The sequence below is a fragment of the Myxocyprinus asiaticus genome, chromosome 37 (genome assembly GCF_019703515.2).
Source record: "Myxocyprinus asiaticus isolate MX2 ecotype Aquarium Trade chromosome 37, UBuf_Myxa_2, whole genome shotgun sequence".
Lineage (NCBI taxonomy): Eukaryota > Metazoa > Chordata > Actinopteri > Cypriniformes > Catostomidae > Myxocyprinus > Myxocyprinus asiaticus.
The window spans coordinates 7,617,501-7,637,070 of record NC_059380.1 but is presented as its reverse complement, the minus strand read 5'-3'; the positions used below and the strand labels follow the sequence as shown (position 1 = coordinate 7,637,070).

Below are 19,570 nucleotides of genomic sequence, written 5' to 3'. Positions count from 1 at the left end.
CAGTTAAAGTGGAGACTTTCACTAATATGACTGCTCATTTATCTTTACTGATGGATGTAATCATTATAAATACGTTATGATGTAGGCACCAAGTATATGCTAAATGTTATATATATACTGTATGTAAAGACGTAAAGGGGGCAGTAAATTTCAGCAACCTATTAGTCCAAAGTTTGCTTACCTTGAGTGTGAGAGATGCTGGGAAAAAATCTTGTGTGATCTAGGTGCTCACAGTGTTGATAGAATGCACATGTAGCAAACCCTCCAAACAATACAGAAACGAATAAAGTAATGGCGCTAATAACAATAATAATGGCCAGCAGCCATATCACCCTGAAGCTAAGCAGGGTTGAGCCTGGCCAGTACCTGGATGGGAGGGCCAGTTCTAGACATTAAGAGGCCCCCCCTCAAATTGTGGTTTGCAACTCAGAAACACAGCCACACTTGCAGTGCAGAGGGAACATTACCTCAACCCTAAAAACACATCCATGAACACATGCTAAAGTTTGAGCATTCAAGATTTTGCGATAGCAAAGTAGACATCAAACATATTTTACATATTCTTTGTTTCTTTGTTGCTGCTGGAAGAGGTATTAGGGAGGCCAGCAGTGGGTACTCACCCTGTGACCTGTGTGGGTCCTAATTCCCCAGTATAGTGACAGGGACACTATACTGTAAAAAGGCACCATCCTTTGGATGAGATGTTAAACCGAGGTTCTGACCCTCTGTGGTCATTAAAAATCCCAGAACACCTATCATAAAGAGTGCACTTCTCGTAAAGAGTAGGGGTGTAACCCCGTTGTCCTGGCTAAATTCCCCCCATTGGTCCTTCTCAATCATGGCCTCCTAATAATCCCCAATCCATGAATTGGCTCTATCACTCTACTCTCTCCTGTCCACCAATCGCTGGTGTGTAGTGAGAGTACTGGCGCACTATGGCTGCAGTCGCATCATCCAGGTGGATGCTGCACACTGGTGGTGGTTGAGGAGAGTCCCCTGTTCACTGTGTAAAGCGCTTTGAGTGTAGTGTCAGAAAAGCGCTCTATAAATGTAACGTTCATTCATTCATAATAATAATAATAATAATATAATATGTATAAATATTGTTTAGTCTCTTATTTATAATGCATAAACGAATAAACAATGATAATATTACTATTAATGATAATAATTATATAATGATAATAACAATAATAATAATGATAATAATATAATGTGTATAAAGAATAAACAAAGCAATAACGCTTAATTATTGTTATGATAATAGTAAGCACAACAACAACAATTTGTATTATTATTATTATTGTTATTGTCGTTATTATAATCATTGTTATTAATGTGAAGAGCGAAATAAATAAATATACTCATTATTATTTCTTCAGCTTCACTATATCATTGTAAAATCAAATAACCACGAATATTTAAACACTTGGAAAACGCGCAAGTCCCCGCATAGGACTTTTATTATGAAAATTAACCACACGCCCAAACAACCGAAGAAGTGACGCTGTTAGCTAGTGACCACAGGAACCACTGGGTTTTATATTGCTCCAGTTCCTAGTTTATATTTACTTTAATAAAGGTCGGGCTTTTTTCCAATTGTGAGATATTTGTGTAATTAATGCTCTTTCAGGCTGTTTGATCGGATCTTTTACCAGGCTGTGAGCAGCGATGGTAAGTCTATTATGATTTGGTAGCATATGCTTAATCACTCATGACAAAATAAACAAATCACTAAAAGCCATATGTGTGATTTAAACTACATGTGCTTTTAAGATACTAATTATGTTTTAGAAGAGGACTACAGTTTGAAAGTGCACATTTAGTCCGCTTTCCTGTTATCGTGCATGCTATCATGCTACTATGCCTTGTAACCCACTAATTATAAAGGAAATATTTGTGTTTGTGTATATTTAATAATCTAGCTAATTAGTGCTGTGTGATGTGTTTTAATGGAATAGTTCACCCAAAAATAAAAATTCTCTCATCACTTACTCACCCTCATGCCATCCCAGATGTGTATGACTTTCTTTCTTATGCAGAACACAAATGAAAATTTTTAGAAAAATGTCTCAGCTCTGTAGGTCTGTACAATGCAAGTGAATGTTGGCCAAAAACTTTGAAGATCCAAAAAGCATGTAAAAGTGATTCATAAGGCTACAGTTGTTTTATCCATGTCTTCTGAAGCTATCCAGTCGGGTTTGGGTGTGAACAGGCCAAAATGTTACTCCTTTTACACTATATAGCTTGCCATTGTAGTCTCTAGGCTCTAAATCTAGAGATTTACAGTGAAAAATACGTTTTATTTTGGTCTGTTCTTTCCCAAAAACCGATCACTTCAGAAGGCATAGATTAAACCACTGGAGTCATATGGATTACTTTTAAGCTGCCTTTATGTGCTTTTTGGAGCTTCAAAGTGTTGGTCATCATTCACTTGCTGTGTATGGACCTACACAGCTGAAATATTCTTCTGAAAATCTTCGTTTGTGTTCTGCTGAAGAAAGAAAGTAATACACATCTGGGATGGCATGAGGATGAGTAAATGATGAGAGAACTTTCATTTTTGGGTGAATTATTCTTTTAAGTCAGGTTTTTGTGAACACTTTCCCATTGTTTTTATGACTGGTGTGTCACGATTATAATAGCGTTGTCTCTGTTTTAATAGGATAGCGAGATGTCTGATATGGATCAGACTCCAGCTGTGGATAACACCATAGTGGATGGAGAGAATGCTCCTCTGTACTGCATTTGTCGAAAGCCAGACATAAACTGCTTCATGATGTAAGAATAATCTCTGCAACCGGTTCCTCCAGTGCTTTCCCTTCCAAATGCAATGAACCTATAAGATAAGAAGTATGATTAAAATTGAACCGTGTCTCCAAACTGAGACACTAATTTGGATCCGATCCTTTTCCCACAGTGGTTGTGACAAGTGCAATGAGTGGTTCCATGGTCACTGCATAAATGTGACCGAGAAGATGGCCAAAGCTATCAGGGAGTGGTACTGCCAACAATGTCAGGGTGAGTGCCAAATCTTTTTTTTTTTTTTTTGTGTGCTTTGTTGCTGTTTTTTGATTACTGAATTACATTGTTGTTATAGGCAATGCACTTCTAAAATATGTGCTAATTCATATGCTTTTAATCTATTCTCCATCTTTTAGATATGGATCCATCTCTTGAAATAAGGTATCGAAAAAAGAACCGTGAAAAAGAGGTTGAGTCAGAGAGAGCTGAAAAGCGATCCAGCACTCCCGAGTATAAGATTGATAAGCGCCGTGGGTCCAAAGTCAGTGTTTCTTCAGTTAACGTAAAGAAAAGTCACCTTGTTGTATCGACACCTCCTCTACTGCATATCAATTTTCATTATTCCTATATGTATTATGTAGGAATTTAGAATGACACAGATTTCAGTGTTTTACACCAAGGTGCATGGAACAAACCAAGATGAGTAGTATTACTGTCCTAACTGTTTTCCAGGTGAAACGTTCAGCTCGTATGTGCGGAGAATGCGAACCCTGCACTAGGACAGAGGATTGTGGCCAATGCGACTTCTGTAAAGACATGAAGAAATTCGGTGGCCCAAACAGGATCCGTCAGAAATGTCGTCTGAGGCAGTGTGTTGTCCGTGCTCGGGTGATTATAGTCATTTTTTAATTTATGTATTATATATCTTTGGTTTTAGATGTAGATATATATATTTATTTATTTTTTTGCAGAAAATGCTACGTATTCGGGATGAGGAGTTTTCTCTGCGTGAGAGGAAGGACAATATAACGCACAGACGATACTCCGATGATTATGACGAGATGGAGCAGTATGAGCACTACAAGGACAGAGATGCGGTATTGACTAATTGTTGTTGCAAAAAAACACATTCACTTAGCATATATGTTAGAGGTCGACCGTTTGTGGACGTTGCCAATACCTATAACTAAGGTGGTGGAAAGGGCCAATAATCGATTAATCGGCAGATAGTTTTTTTTTTTTTTATCGATTTATAGAATGATAAAAACATTTATTTACTATGAGTCTTTCTTTACTATGATGGGCACGGACATTGAGGCTACAAGAGTTCAAAATTAATAAAATCCAGAATGCAGTTTATTGTGCAACCAAAATTCAACTAAAAACCAGTAAAATAAGATTGTGTGCATAATGCAGGACTTTTAACTATAAACAAGTCCAAAATACATTGGGGACTTTTATTTTGAAGTGACAGACTTGGCCCTGTTTCAATGCTCTGTATGTATTTACCAAAGTAAGTTTTTTTATAGCCTGTATATTCACCAGATGAAGAGATTTGTACATAAATATTTCACCAGATAAGGTTTATTGATAAGGGGGAAAAAATGGAATCATATATTTAGAAAAAATCAGCAACTATCGGCACCGATTAATTGTAAAAACCGATATATTGGTTTACCTCTAATATATGTTCATTTTAACTCTTTTCAGGTTGTAAGAAGTACTTTATCATTCGTATATATACAGTATTCACAGTGGCCCCAAAAATAACTTGGACGTCATTAGAGGTCAACCGATATATCGGTTTTACCAATTAATCTGTGACGTTAGTTGCTTTTTGGAACTATCTGTTATTGACAAAAAAACTTTGGGGCCAAAAGGCATAGACTACAAAAAGCTTAATTTAGTGAATAGTTACATATAATTTAGAGCACATTGTAATGGAACCAAGACTCTGTCACCAACACTGTTTTGTGGTCTAATTCACGATTATTAATATGAAATGTTATTAAAACTAATGACAATTGACCAGCAATTGCTGATCTATTATTGATGAATGATAATGTATTGTTAATTAATTACTGCTATTACAGTATTTATTAGCACATATGACAATGTTTACTTCAAAATTACTCTATTTGTAAGAGTGCATGTTTTGTATCCCTTGTGCGTTTGTGTGAGCTGGAAGCACAGACATTTCAAAATAAGAGTCCCTGTTGTATTTCGGGATTGTTTATAATTAAAAGTCCCGCATTATGCACCAAATATTTTTTTCTGGTTATTGCTGGGATTTTGATTGTGCAATAAACACACATCTGTGATTTTACTTGCAGCCCCTATGTTTGTGCTTGTCACAGTAAAGAAAGACTAAATTGATTTTACAATCCCAATTCCAAATGGGGACAGTATTGAAAATGCTAACAAAAAGAAAAAGAACTCCAAACCCTTTTGGAATTGGGGTTGTAAAAACTATTGGGCGATTATCGTTTAGACGTTTATCTGCCTTTTCCACCACCTTAGTTATCTGTATCGGCAAAATCCACTGTCGGTCGGCCTCTAGACAACATCAAACCAAGTGACATTTATTTTAAAGTAAGATAGCACCAACACATTTAGCAAGCAAAACATTTCATGATAGATGATTTTTGTTTAGTATTGTGACACTTTATGGTTGTTACACTTTATGGAAAATGTCCATAGTTAATGTGATGAACTACACTTGTGGTTACTCTGCTAGGACACCTGTGTGAACTTGAGGATGATGCTTTAGTTATTATTGCTAAAAAATGAACTTCCTCCCTTCTCATATGACATTTGTTTTTAGTCGTGGGGCAGTGAAGATGAGGATGGACCACTTTACAGTTCTGTCCCACGGAAGAAAGCTATAAAAGTCAAGCATGTCAAGAGGAGAGACAAGAAATTTGACAAAAAGGTAAAATGAAAGCCACCAACAGTGCTTTATAACTTATAAGTAAATGCATTGCACTTGATGCATTATAAATAAAATATATTGATTGTGCTTGCCTTGTAGAAAGAGTCTCGTCGCCACAAGCAGAAACAGAAGCACAGAGATCGTTCCAGACATAGCGAGAGAGGAGACGGCAGAGATAGAGGAGACCATCGACAGTGCCTGGGGCCAAACTGCATTGAGGCAGCACGTCCAAGCTCAAAGTACTGCTCTGAGGACTGTGGCATGAAGCTGGCTGCCAAGTAGGTTATTATTGCACATCTACTCCTGGAGTTGCATGCACAGCCTACTAACACAGGATAGTCATGTTAGGTTACACTTATATTTTTTCTTAAATAGATGTTTTGAAAAAGAGTATCGATTGTATTGATTTTCTGATTGGCTGATCTGTGCAGCCGGATCTATGAGATCCTCCCCCAGCGTATCCAGCAGTGGCAGCAGAGCCCCTGTATCGCAGAAGAACAGGGCAAAAAACAACTGGAGCGCATCCGCAGGGAGCAGCAGGCCGCACGTATGCGCCTAGCAGAGATGGAGCGACGTTTCCACGAATTAGAGGGCATCATTGCCAAGGCCAAGCAACAGGTGGTCCTACAAGATGAGGATGTGAGTATTCAGTATTACTTATGAGGAGTCATAGATGTTTGTTCCAAGCTAAAGTCTTTTGACTCTTATGGAATAACTGTTATGTAGAAATAGTTATGTTTGTCAGAGTTACAGGGTTCCCACGGTCTTGGAAAACCTGGAAACATAAGGGAATTTTAAAATTGTGTTTTTCAGCCTTGGAAATGGTGTGAAAATGTCTAAATGGTCTAAAATGTTTCAGTATTGCTCTTGTGTAGGGTAAAATCGAAAACATTACTCATGTCTGATTTGTGAATGAAACATTTTTTGAGTTGATAGTTTTCAATGAATCGGTCAAACTGGTTCACAGATTGGTCTGGAGTTAGTTCAGAATGCTTATTCATTAAGGTTTTATTTTGTGCACTTTCAACCCTCAGTTGTACGCATAAATTGGACCTCATTACTAAAATAAAAATAATCTATAATAATAATTTTATATAATAATTTTAGGTATGTTGCTTGGAGTCAACATTGTGCGACAATGGAGAAAAAAAAATAAATAAAAAAAAAATATATATATATATAAACTAACAATACTGTTAAACAATTTTAATACATTAAATACTTTTGAAATAGACTGTATCTGCTATATCTAATAGCATTGCCAAGCAGTTAAAGAATATTCTGGGTTTGATACAAGTTAAGCTCAATTGACAGCATTTGTGTCATAATGATGATTACTACAAAAAAATGTGTTTTGACTATTCCTCCTTTTCTTTAAAAACAGTAAATCTGGATACAGTGAGGCGCTTACAATAGAAATGAATGGGGCCAATTTTTGGAGGGTTTAAACTAAAGGCAGAAATGTGAAGCTTATAATTTTCTAAAAGCACTTAAATTAATTCTTTTGTTAAAACTTTTGTATTATTTGAGCTGTAAAGTTGTTGAAATTGTCGTGTACCAGGATTACAGGGTTTACGGCTTTACGTTGTCATGGCAACAAAGGTGTAAAATTGGCTCTAACTTTACACAGAAAAGACTACTAAGTGATTTTATCAAACTAAAATCATGTGAAGACACATATTGTTTACGTCTTGTGACTATACTTTTGAAACAGTGAGTATTTTAACGTTTATGGATTGGCCCCATTCACTTCCATTGTAAGAGTCTCACTGTAACCCAGATATTTGCCTTTTTTTAAAGAAAAGGAAGGACAAGTTGAAATTAATTGTTGTGGTGATCAACATTATGCCACAAATGCGGCTTGACTTGAACTGAACCCAGAATATTCCTTTACATTTTAATTAAATACTAAAAAATATAGATAGTTTAATAATGGTTAATGCAAAAAAAAAAAAAAATGGAAATGAACAACATGACAACTGCAATATTCTCTATAGTGGCTGGATGAGTTACATCACTGGACAGGTGAGCTACATCCATGCCAATGTTGCTTCTAGGCAACAAACACATTTAAAGGGTTAGTTCACCCAAAAATGAAAATTCTCTCATTTGCTCACCCTCATGGCATCCCAGATGTGTATGACTTTCTATCCTCTACTAAACACAAACAAAGATATTTAGAAGAATATTTCAGCTCTGTTGGTCCATTCAATGCAAGTGAAAGGTGACCAGAACTCTGAAGGTCCAAATATCACATCAAGGCATAATAAAAGTAATCTATCCATTAAATCAACTCCAGTAGTTTAATCAATATCTTCTGAAGCAATCCAATTGTTTTTGGGTGAGAACAGAACAAAATATAACTCCTTTTTCACTATACATGTTGCCATGGCAGTCTCTAGGCACCATCATGATTTTAAGCTCGAATACACTTCCTATGGAGCCATCTAGAACTCGTGAAATCATGATCGCCAAGGAGACTGCTGTCAAATTGCTTTTCTGAGGGCAGCACGGTGCAATAGAGGAGTGCTTTGCATCACATGAGAACATGATTTGTGAAATCACATCAGAAATACATGAATGCTGCAATTTGAGCAATGATCCACCTATCAGCTGTCTGGTTACTATGATAACGTATCAATGCACTCTCTTGCAGGTGAATGAAACAGACAGCGAGGACACAGACCTTCAGATCTTCTGTGTGTCCTGCAGTCATCCCATCAACCCCAAGGTGGCACTGAGGCACATGGAGAGATGTTATGCCAAGGTGAATACACAGTTCCTTGAGCCCATGAGATCCTGTTTAAACCCATACTAAATGGATTCATAATGTATTAAATCTTGGTTTATTTTTTTAACAGTACGAAAGCCAGACCTCTTTCGGTTCCATTTTCCCAACAAGAATAGAAGGGTAAGGGGACAAAATTAGTTGAATTATACTACAGTGCTGCAGTTTAGTTTGGGTGTCCCGTAATTTACTCATTGACGATATCTTTCTTTACTATCAGGGCAACAAGACTCTTTTGTGACGTATACAACCCGCAGAGCAAAACGTACTGCAAAAGACTTCAGGTCTTGTGCCCAGAGCATTCCAGAGACCCTAAGGTGACTGTTCCACAGTATTTCTGTTAAAACTACACCATGTCAAAGTCTGTGTATAACATTTTGTCTTGTCTCAGGTCCTAGCAGATGAGGTGTGTGGATGTCCACTAGTGCGTGATGTGTTTGAGCCGACAGGAGAGTACTGCAGGGTCTCCAAGCGCAAGTGTAACAAGCATTACTGCTGGGAGAAGCTCAGACGAGCAGAGGTGGACCTGGAGCGGGTCCGAGTGGTCAGTCATGTTTTTGCCTTCAAAACTGCTACATATTTTGTATTTTTAAATTTGAAAGAAAGTATAAACTTTATTTTAATACAATTTTCTTCCCCCGTCTATACAGTGGTACAAGCTGGACGAGTTGTTTGAACAAGAGCGCAATGTGAGGACAGCAATGACCAACAGAGCAGGACTGCTGGCTCTCATGCTCCATCAGACTATCCAGCACGACCCATTGACCACTGACCTCCGCAGCAATAAAGACAGATAGCCACATGAACAGTCAGAGCTCACTGGAAAAACATTTTGTTTATATTTGTATACTGTTCATAATGTATATTTGTCACTATTTGGATAGTCATTCATATTAAAATGTTCTTCATGTCTCCTTCAATCGGCACTGCTTCATTTTACATGTATCCAAGCAATTATTGAATTGTAACATATTAGGGATTTCTATTTTGTGTATACATATAGTTATGATCATTTCAAGTGACCCTGGACAGCATCGGGACATTATGTATTTATTCAGTCTGTTTTTCAGTCCAAATCCTTAAACATCTTGGAACATTTTAGCTTTTCCATTCAGATCTCTTGATTTATTTTTAATCTTTAGGATAACTGAATGGACTTTTTTATCAGAAAAATAAGTTGTTATGGTGATCCAGCTAAGTTCTCGATTTGTCCTTACAAAAATGTACCATAGCTAGTAACTATAGTCTCAGCCAAAATTCCATTTTCTAGTTATTCTAACTATGGGAAAAAATAAATGATATCACCTTCAACCAGTGTGAAACAAAGTAAGTCTTTCCAGCATTTAAATTTTTTTGTATGGTGGCTAAAACCAAATTACAAATTTGAGCTTTTAATTCGCTCAGTGCAGAAGATGGCACCAGCAGAGACTATTTAACCCGAGACGGACCACTTGTATTAAAATTAATGGGAGAAATTAAAACGCCAAATATGGTGGATGTAGAAAAGGAAGTCCCACCTTCCAGGTAAAAGAGCCAATCACCTTTTAGGTGCAGACATAGCCTGACAGTAAGGTTGAGAATTCACATTCCCAATTTGGAATGCTCAATTCCCAGTGTGCTCTAGGTCCTCGTGGTGGCATAGTGACTCGCCTCAATCCGGGTGGCGGAGGACGAATCTCAGTTGCTTCTGCGTCTGAGACCATCAATCTTATCACGTGGCTTGTTGAGCGCATTACCACAGAGACGTAGCGCATGTGGAGGCCCATGCTATTCTCCGTGGCATCCATGCACAACTCACCACGCGCCCAAACCGAGAGCGAGAACCATACATTATAGCGACCACGAGTAGGTTACCCCATGTGACTTGCTTAGGAGACCTGGCTGGAGTCACTCAGCATGTCCTGGATTCAAACTCGTGACTCCAGAGGTGGTAGTCAGCGTCAATACTCGCTGAGCTACCCAGGCCCCTGGCTGCATTCCATTTAAAATTTTTATCCCCTTCCCTCGCAAACTTCACTGCATCTCATGGACTCGGATGTATGTCGCCTGAGTGTCCACTACTGGTGGAAGATGTGCAATAGGTTTAACTGGAACACCCTTAACCCTTGATCACTTGGAGCATGTTGAAGTCTGATGTCAGTTTGTGGAATTATTTAGTGATTTTTGCACCTGAGAAAACAAAGTTTTCGGATGGAAACAGCTATACGGTGGTGTGAAAAAAATGTTTGCCCCCCTTACTGATTTCTTATTTTTTTGCATGTTTGTCACACTTAAATGTTTCAGATCATCAAACAAGTTTAAATATTAGTCAAAGATAACACAAGTAAACACAAAATGCAGTTTTTAAATGAAGGTTGTTATTATTAAGGGAAAACAAAATCCAAACCTACATGGCCCTGTGTGAAAAAGTGATTGCCCCCTAAACCTAATAACTGGTTGGGCCACCCTTAGCAGCAACAACTGCAATCAAGCATTTGCGATAACTTGCAATGAGCCTTTTACAGCGCTGTGGAGGAATTTTGGCCCATTCATCTTTGCAGAATTGTTGTAATTCAGCCACATTGGAGAGTTTTCGAGCATGAACTGTCTTTTTAAGGTCATGCCACAGCATCTCAATAGGATTCAGGTCAGGACTTTGACTAGGCCACTCCAAAGTCTTCATTTTGTTTTTCTTCAGCCATTCAGAGGTGGACTTGCTGGTGTGTTTTGGATCATTGTCCTGCTGCAGAACCCAAGTTCGCTTCAGCTTGAGGTCATGAACAGATGGCCGGACATTCTCCTTCAGGATTTTTTGGTAGACAGCAGAATTCATGGTTTCATTTATCACAGCAAGTCTTCCAGGTCCTGAAGCAGCAAAACAGCCCCAGACCATCACACTACCACCACCATATTTTACTGTTGGTATGATGTTCTTTTTCTGAAATGCGGTGTTACTTTTACGCCAGATGTAATGGGACACACACCTTCCAAAAAGTTCAACTTTATTGATTATTAGTCGTCACTGCGCTCTTGGGGTAATTTTGGTCGGCCGGCCACTCCTGGGAAGGTTCACCACTGTTCCATGTTTTCGCCATTTGTGGATAATGGCTCTCACTGTGGTTCTTTGGAGTCCCAAAGCTTTAGAAATGGCTTTATAACCTTTTCCAGACTGATAGATCTCAATTACTTTCTTTCTCATTTGTTCCTGAATTTCTTTGGATCTCGGCATGATGTCTAGCTTTTGAAGATCTTTTGGTCTACTTCACTTTGTCAGGCAGGTCCTATTTAAGTGATTTCTTGATTGAGAACAGGTGTGGCAGTAATCAGGCCTGGGTGTGGCTAGAGAAATTGAACTCAGGTGTGATAAACCACAGTTATGTTTTAACAGGTGGGGCAAACACTTTTTCACACAGGGCCATGTAGGTTTGGATTTTGTTTTCCCTTAATAATAACAACCTTCATTTAAAAACTGCATTTTGTGTTTACTTGTGTTATCTTTGACTAATATTTAAACTTGTTTGATGATCTGAAACATTTAAGTGTGACAAACATGCAAAAAAATAAGAAATCAGGAAGGGGGCAAACAATTTTTCACACCACTGTATATATAAAAAAATATTGCAATTTTCAGTTCAGTTCAGTTTTCACCCACAAAAACTGAGCATAAATTTTTTTTAACATCTTGACTTTATTTTTGTTCATTAAGGACAACCTGATTGTTGTTATTTAATTATTTATGTTTAACGAATTTAGCAAGGCTTGTAACACCAGTGACAAATTCTCTTAAAAGATTAATTTTCTAAGATGTTGTCGATAATGTCACAAAACACACCATTGATCTGACAATGACAATAAATCATTCTATTAAATAATAATAAAATCTTTCACATGAACATTAAACAGGGGTCTTCAACAATTTTTGGACCAAGGACCCCTTGGTGGGTAGAGACGGAGTTGGGACCCCTGTTATATATTATATAAAATTAAGTGTTGCGTTTTATGCCTATAAATACGTGTATGCTACCATATTATTGTATGTACAAACTTTATGATGTTTATATTGCAAAGCTTTTGAAATAATCAATAAATAATGTCTGCAACTTTTCTGACATGAAGTGACATTTTTCAATTTATTTTTTAATCACTGTTCCATACCCCCTCCTTAATAAAAAGAAATAGACAGATAGACAGACAGACCCTGTCCATGCAGAATAAAACTATTTTTATAAGGTTACGAATATGGAGTCTTAATCTCATGTGAGTGATCAATTTTATACATACATTTTCAAATTAAATTTCATTAGGAATATAACTTTGCAATGAGGAAAACAATGACTGAGTGCACCTTTATGTCATTTTGAGAGTCACCGTCTTGTGTGTGTGGAACGTTAAGGACCATGTATGCCAGCATGATAATCTCAGTGGTAACTATTTACTTACACCAGGCAAGTAGGCTATTGTTCTGAAAGCAAAACGCAACTAATAATAAAAGAAACTGTAGGCTGTCATCAGCTCAACCGCACAGCACGAACAACGCAAAGCAGACACATTTACTCACGCGACCCTCTACTGCAGCGCTGCTGAACCTGATGTGTGTCGTGCTTTGTGCGGCTCGTGATGAACATGGCTGCGTGAATGGTTTGTCTATGCTGTGCGCTTCTGCTAACTAGTTCAGTTTCATCACACTTTAATAGTGTTTAGCATTCCAATCAGTTCATAACTAAATACAACAAGATATGTGAATATGAGCAATGATTAAAAAGAAAGAGGAAGTTTTGGCATACAGGTGCGAGGAACTTCAACATGTCAATGGATTAAAATTCATACACTTACCTCTAGCTATCGCTCGCGTGTGAGTGATTATTATAACTGTCAATGATGGATCAAACAATAATTTGCGGACCACGTGCGGTACCACTGCAGACCCCCTGAGGGTCGCGGACCCCTTGTTGAAGACCCTTGCATTAACCAATGCAACACCAATGACATATTTTAAAGAACCATGTGAAAAAAATGACAGTTAAAATGTAAATTAATAACTTATTAAACATGGTTGGAAAATCACTATATGCACATTTGTGCAGCCTCTTCTTTCTCTGAACTTTGACCTTCAAAGTTAATTTCCAAAGCTTTTTTTTTTTTTAAATAAATTTTTAACTTGATAACACTAATGACATGAAATCAAGCGACAAACGTTTTTTTTAAATGATTATTTTGTTTTGCTATTTTGCACACTTGTTTGGCCTTGCACTAATGCTTGACATGAGAAAATGAAATGGCTAAAAAATAAAACACTGTAAATGTCATATAAGTGGTGCACCCGATGAAGGGGACAAGGGTTTTCTGTATATATATATATATATAGAGAGAGAGAGAGAGAGAGAGAGAGTGAAACTATTTCATTTTATTTAATAAAAGGTTATAGAAAGATGCCTTTTAAATTGGGTTTTTCTGGCCATTTTAAATCTTTTTCATGACCGAAAAGTCAAGGGACATGTTTGTCACCAAATTTTGATAATGACCCGATTATTTCTTTATTATTATTATTATTATTATTAGTGTAGGGTCAAGTGCTCAAGAAAAAGTTGTCTTGAGCCGTATTTTGAAGATAGACAGGGAGTCTGCTTTACGGATGGAGTTGGGTAGGTCATTCCACCACTGAGGTACAGTGAAGCCAAAAGTCTCAGAAAGTTATTTGGTGTCTCTTTGTGTTGGTAACATGAGGCACTGCTCATTTGCAGTCTGCAGCCTTCTGGTGTGAATGTAGTTCTGGAGGAATGCTTGTAGGTAAGCTGGCGCAAACCCAGTGAATGTTCTGTATGCCAGCATCAGAGCCTTAAACTTGATACGTGCAGCAACTGGCAGCCAGTGTAGTGAGACAAGGAGGGGTGTAACATGCACTCTCTTGGGTTCGTTAAGACCAGACGTGCTGCTGCATTCTGAATCATTTGCAGAGGCCGAATTGTGCATGCAGTAAGGCCGGCTAAAAGAGCATTGCATTAATCCAGTCTAGATATTACAAGAGGCTGAACAAGGAGTTGTGTGGCATGTTCAGAAAGGAAGAGTCTTATCTTCCTAATGTTGTAGAGTGCAACTCTACATGATCGGGCTGTTTTTTTTTATTAACAATTTTATTGATTCCAAAAATAAAACATACAAACACAACATAAAAAATTGAATCAATTATTAACATTATCTTACCCCCCCCCCCAAACATGCAGTACTGTGGTCACCAACAATTAAATCATCAAAATAAAATAAATACAAAAAATACCTTAAAAAACTAGATGTACATTCAAAAAAAATCAATGAAACACATACCCAACTAAACTACAAATCCCTCTCCACAGCCATTCCCTTAGAACCATCCAAAAAAGCCAAATTACCCCCCCACTTCTTGACAAACAAATCCCATTTCCCCAGCCTTCTAAAAAACATCTCCTCAAACGCCGCCACCTCGCCCATCTCCCCGCACCATTCCCTAAACGAGGCTGCCCCAGCTGACTTCCATCCCCTGAGGATGATTTTTTTACCAATCATGACTCCGGCTAGGCCCCAATTTTTTAAATAACTGTCCCCAATGTCCAGAGTCATCCCATCACCCAGGATACAGAGTCTGGGGCTAAATGAAAGTTCAGTGTTCAACACCTCACTCATAAAGTTCTGAAACCTCAACCAAAATTCTTGGATCTTTACACATCCCCAAAATACATGTATTGTGTCCGATCGGGATGTTTTTGAGATGTGGTCGGTGAAGCTGAGTTGGTTGTTGAATGTTACCCCTTGATTTCTGACCATTTTGAATGGTTTTTCACTTTCAAGTGCAATGTGCGCATGTGTTAACCACTAGGACGTGTAATTGAGCTTGAAATCATGATGATTGTGCCTAGAGAATGCAATGGCAATATGCATGGATTACTTTTATGCTGCCTTTATGTGCTTTTTGGAGCCTCACAGTTTTGGTCACCATTCACTTGCATTGTATGGACCTACAAAGCTGAGATATTCTTCTAAAAATCTTTGTTCAGCAGAAGAAAGTCATACACATCTACGATGGCATGAGGGCGAGTATATAATTAGAGAATTTTAATTTTCAGGTGAACTATTCCTTTAAACTATAAAGGCTGTGGTGAATGTGAAATTGAATACAAACAGAAGACAGTCTTCCTTCAGGTTTCAGCCAAAAAGAAAAACTTGAAGGTTTAACTCATGCAAGTTAAGAAACTACTACAGAAATATTATTTTCTAATAGTAATAATCAATAATATTATTATACACTTGACTTGTAATTTATATCTGTAATAATTTCTTAACCTAGTAACAATTATTATTAAAGGAATATTCCAGCTTCGTTATGTTAACCTTAATTGACAGTATAGTGTTGATTACCACAAAAAAAACAAAAAAACAACAACGTTACAGTGAGGCACTTACAATGGAAGTGAATGGGACCAATGTTTTGAGGGTTTAAAGGCAGAAATGTAAAGCTTATAATTTTATAAAAGCACACATTAATTTTTCAGTTAAAAATCATGTATTATTTGAGCTATTAAGTTGTATAAATCGTATCTACACAGAAATGGGTAGTAAGTGATTTAATCACACTAAAATCGTGGTAAAACACATATTGTTTACATTTTGTGACTGTACCTTTGAAACAGTGAGTATTTGAATGTTTATGGTTTGGCCAGATTCACATGCATTGTAAGTGCCTCACTAGATGGGTTTCCATTCAACTATTTTTATGTGCATTTTGAAATTGTACACGAGAAATCCTGAATGGAAATGCTTGATATGCGAATAAATTCAAAATTCGCTTAAAATTTCATGGCACTGTGAGATGGATTTTCTAGAGTTTTGCATTAGTTAATATGTGACTTAAAGGGATTGTTCACCCAGAAATGTGAAACATTTAGATGGAAACCCAGCTACTGTAATTTTCTCTCTCTCTCTTTTTTTTTTTGTTTTTTTTTTTTTAAAGAAAAGCAGCGGCAAGTCGAAATAATTTTTTTGTGGTTTTCAACATTATGCCACAAATGCTGTCAATTAAGGTTAACTTGTATTGAACCCAGAATATTTATTTTAAGTATTATATCACAATGATGTAATATTCAAGTTGACTGAGTTCCAAAAAATGATGAAAAGTTTGGCCCAGGGGCGGGTTTACGATTTCTGAGGCCCCAAGCAACTGACCAAGCTGTGGCCCCATTTTGATTTTTTTTTTTTTTTTTTTTTTTGCTTAAAATATTACATAACATTTATTTTAAATCATAATTTTAAATTCAACCATTGTAGCCAAGTACATTCAAAATGTTTAATGAAAAAAAAATCTAGTTAAAGATAATTAATGCATGTTTTCCTGTTTTTCCACAATACAGTAATAAAAAAAGCAATATTTACCTACATACATTTATACAAAAACAAATTTTTTAACAGGGTGTGCAAAACCTACTACTTCACCCAGTAACATTTTGGAATTCAGTGTTATTTATTAATTTTATAACCCAACAATTATTTATTGTTGTCCAGTTTGCCATTATACTATGATACAGTATTTTTATTATTTTGAGAATTTGTTGTATACAATAGCAATATGTTCCTGTCTTATTTACTTCGCCTGGAGTTTATATTCTGACTTTGCTTGCTGCAGAGCAATCTAGAATAATGTTAAACATTGTAACAGTCACCTCTTTGCAAACTGAACGTTAAATCTTTGTGACACCTGCACTAAAATAACAATCTAGACACAGTCCAATGACTGATGCAGAACGCAGGTGTCTCGGCATGCATTTTTGAAACCTGAAGCTCTTATTAACTTGACACAGTGTCTAAAAATGTGCCAGTCCTCCGTGAGACACTGACGAAACAGCGAGACGCGGTGCAGCAGGTATGGACGTTCGTCCAGCGCGTTTACACATGAAATTAACGGCAAAACAGAGCACACGCAGGCAAAAACACATTCGGTGTGAACAGCCCCTAACTCATCCGTTCACGCGTATCGCGTATCTGTGAGTGAGAGCGCGTGCGCGAAACAAGTTCAGACGGCCTATATATTTTTTCATAAATTACAAAGCAGAACCCTACTTAAAAAAAACGTACCTGTTCCGACCCCAGCGGCTTCTAACGTGAACCGCTCTAAGAGCGCTGACAACAGCGTATTCGCGCGTGTACCCAGAACAACATGTCACCCCTCAAGTATTTTTTGCGGAGCTTTCCTTCCTATTTATACTATATTTTGTATAAATATACAAAAATATTAAACATTATACAACCAGGTGTTTAAAACCATTTTTAAGACAAGAAAAAAAAACGTCATATGCACCAAGTCCAAATTTAATCGAGGACTGTTGAAGTCACGTGTTTCCGGGATACAACAACACTTCCGTTCCCTGTCCTGTGTATGTGTGTTTCAAATATTTCCATTTGAGGAGCGTTTCGAGATTTGCAGGTAGGATTTTTAAAAACGCTGGTGTTGTATTAACTTCATATAGTTGTGCGGAACCATTAAAGATCGCTAACGACGCCGCTAAACCTCAATGGTTTTGTTATTTACAATTAATTCACGATTGCTAGCGCTTTAGCCACCTCGATTTACATTGTCGCCGATGGGTGTTAGGCTGTTTCAAAATCTAGCGAGATGACTACATAGACAGCATTTTGAGCTTCAAAAGTTGTGATTTAGCAAATACCACTGTTTGGCCCTTTTATGGAGAGCATCAGTAGGCAGTTAGCTGGCTATTGGACACAGGAATCTGACCTGAGTTCTGTCCATATTGTGGAGAGAGAAAGAAAGTGTTTAGATTATGCATTTTGATTGAGCTCAAAGAGTTCCAGATGAGCCCCAACTAGCACATGTTGAACAATTTCGCCTTTTGGTTATGTAAATCAGAGACTGTTTGCTTCTTGAGAATAGGTTTACTAATACAGGCTTTTTGGTTGCAGCTCTAAAGAAGAAAAGAGAGGACTTTGCAAATATGGAGACAGAGGAAGTAGCAGCTGAGGCACCTGTAGAACCACCAACCGAAGCGGTAGATGCAAATACTGACTCAAACAAAGAGCCCACTGCAAGCACAGACATTCAGGACATTCAGAACCATGTCACAGACAACAACAAAGAGGAAGCCCTGACTGAGACGCAAGGTGAGTCTGCCAAAGTCACAGAAGGGGAGACTGCCCCTAGTGGACAAGTCACGGACAATCCTTCTTGTGACTGGTTGGAGCCACTTGAAGAAGACTGTGATGAAGCTGATGCTCAGAGCTGTGATCAGGATGGAGCAGAGAGCCTTGCGGGGAGCGAGAGGAGTGGGAGCATGGCTAGTGGATGGAAGAACTTTGGGGAAAGAGGGGGCAGAGGTGGCGGGTATGTACATGGCCTGGATTTCTCATTTCAGCACCTCATTAAACATTTATCTGGAAGTTATAGCATATTACAGGGTTCCCACTGTCTTGGAAAACTGTTAATATCAGGGAGATTTACAAATGTGATTTCTTGATCAAAATGATTTCAAGTCAGTTATTTTTCAAAATCCAGTAATCACAAGCAACAGGAAAAGTAATTCAAAAAAATTATTTGGTCCAAAGGAGTGGGAACCCTTTTATTAAAGGAGCAGTTCACCTAAAAAGGACAATTCTGTCATTATTTACTCCTCCTCGTGTTGTTCTAAACTAGTATTACTCACTTTCTTGTGTAACATTTAAAGGAGATGTTTTTTCAGTACCATGGCAGTGGATAGGGCCTCACTTTTAAAGTTTAAAGGGATAGTTCACCCAAAAATGCAAATTTTCTCTTCATTTACTCACCCTCTTGTCATCCCAGATGTGTATGTCTTTCTTTCTTCTGCAGAACACAAATGAAGATTTTTAGAAGAGTGTCACAGCGCTGTAAGTCCATTCGATGCAAGTGAATGGTGACCAAAACTTTGAAGCTACAAAAAGCACATAAAGCCAGCATAAAATGAATCCATATCACCCCAGTGGTTTAATCCATGTCTTCTGAAGTGATCTAATTGGAAAAGGAGTAATATTTTGGCGTGTTCTCACCCAGAATCAATTAGATCACTTCTGAAGACATGGATTAAACTACTGGAGTGTTATGGATTACTTCTTTGCTGCCTTTATGTGCTTCT

At 37.6% G+C, this 19,570-nt stretch overlaps 2 protein-coding genes across 3 annotated transcripts in view; both read left to right on the top strand.

Annotated features, from left to right (window-relative positions):
• The first annotated feature begins 1,478 nt into the window (after positions 1-1,478).
• Positions 1,479-9,788, top strand: LOC127427972 (CXXC-type zinc finger protein 1-like). 2 transcript variants are annotated; one of them, XM_051675979.1, is made up of 14 exons: positions 1,479-1,674; positions 2,666-2,781; positions 2,921-3,021; positions 3,162-3,286; positions 3,478-3,633; positions 3,717-3,842; positions 5,570-5,677; positions 5,777-5,955; positions 6,109-6,316; positions 8,334-8,444; positions 8,539-8,588; positions 8,686-8,782; positions 8,857-9,009; positions 9,116-9,788. In XM_051675979.1, exons 1-14 carry the CDS (start codon positions 1,672-1,674, stop codon positions 9,260-9,262), a joined length of 1,680 nt encoding a protein of 559 aa, XP_051531939.1. In that variant the 5' UTR covers positions 1,479-1,671; the 3' UTR covers positions 9,263-9,788. The 2 variants fall into 2 exon arrangements, with proteins under 2 accessions (XP_051531939.1, XP_051531938.1); XM_051675978.1 differs by having other exon boundaries at positions 1,480-1,674; positions 3,162-3,307; positions 9,116-9,787.
• An 8,014-nt stretch (positions 9,789-17,802) lies between these two features.
• Positions 17,803-19,570, top strand: part of LOC127427969 (uncharacterized) — a 13,940-nt gene continuing 12,172 nt past the window's right edge. Inside the window, exons 1-2 of the mRNA XM_051675974.1 lie at positions 17,803-17,892; positions 18,387-18,804. Of these exons, the coding sequence (XP_051531934.1) occupies positions 18,419-18,804 (386 nt within the window). The 5' untranslated portion in view covers positions 17,803-17,892; positions 18,387-18,418. The remainder of the gene's footprint in view (positions 17,893-18,386; positions 18,805-19,570) is intronic.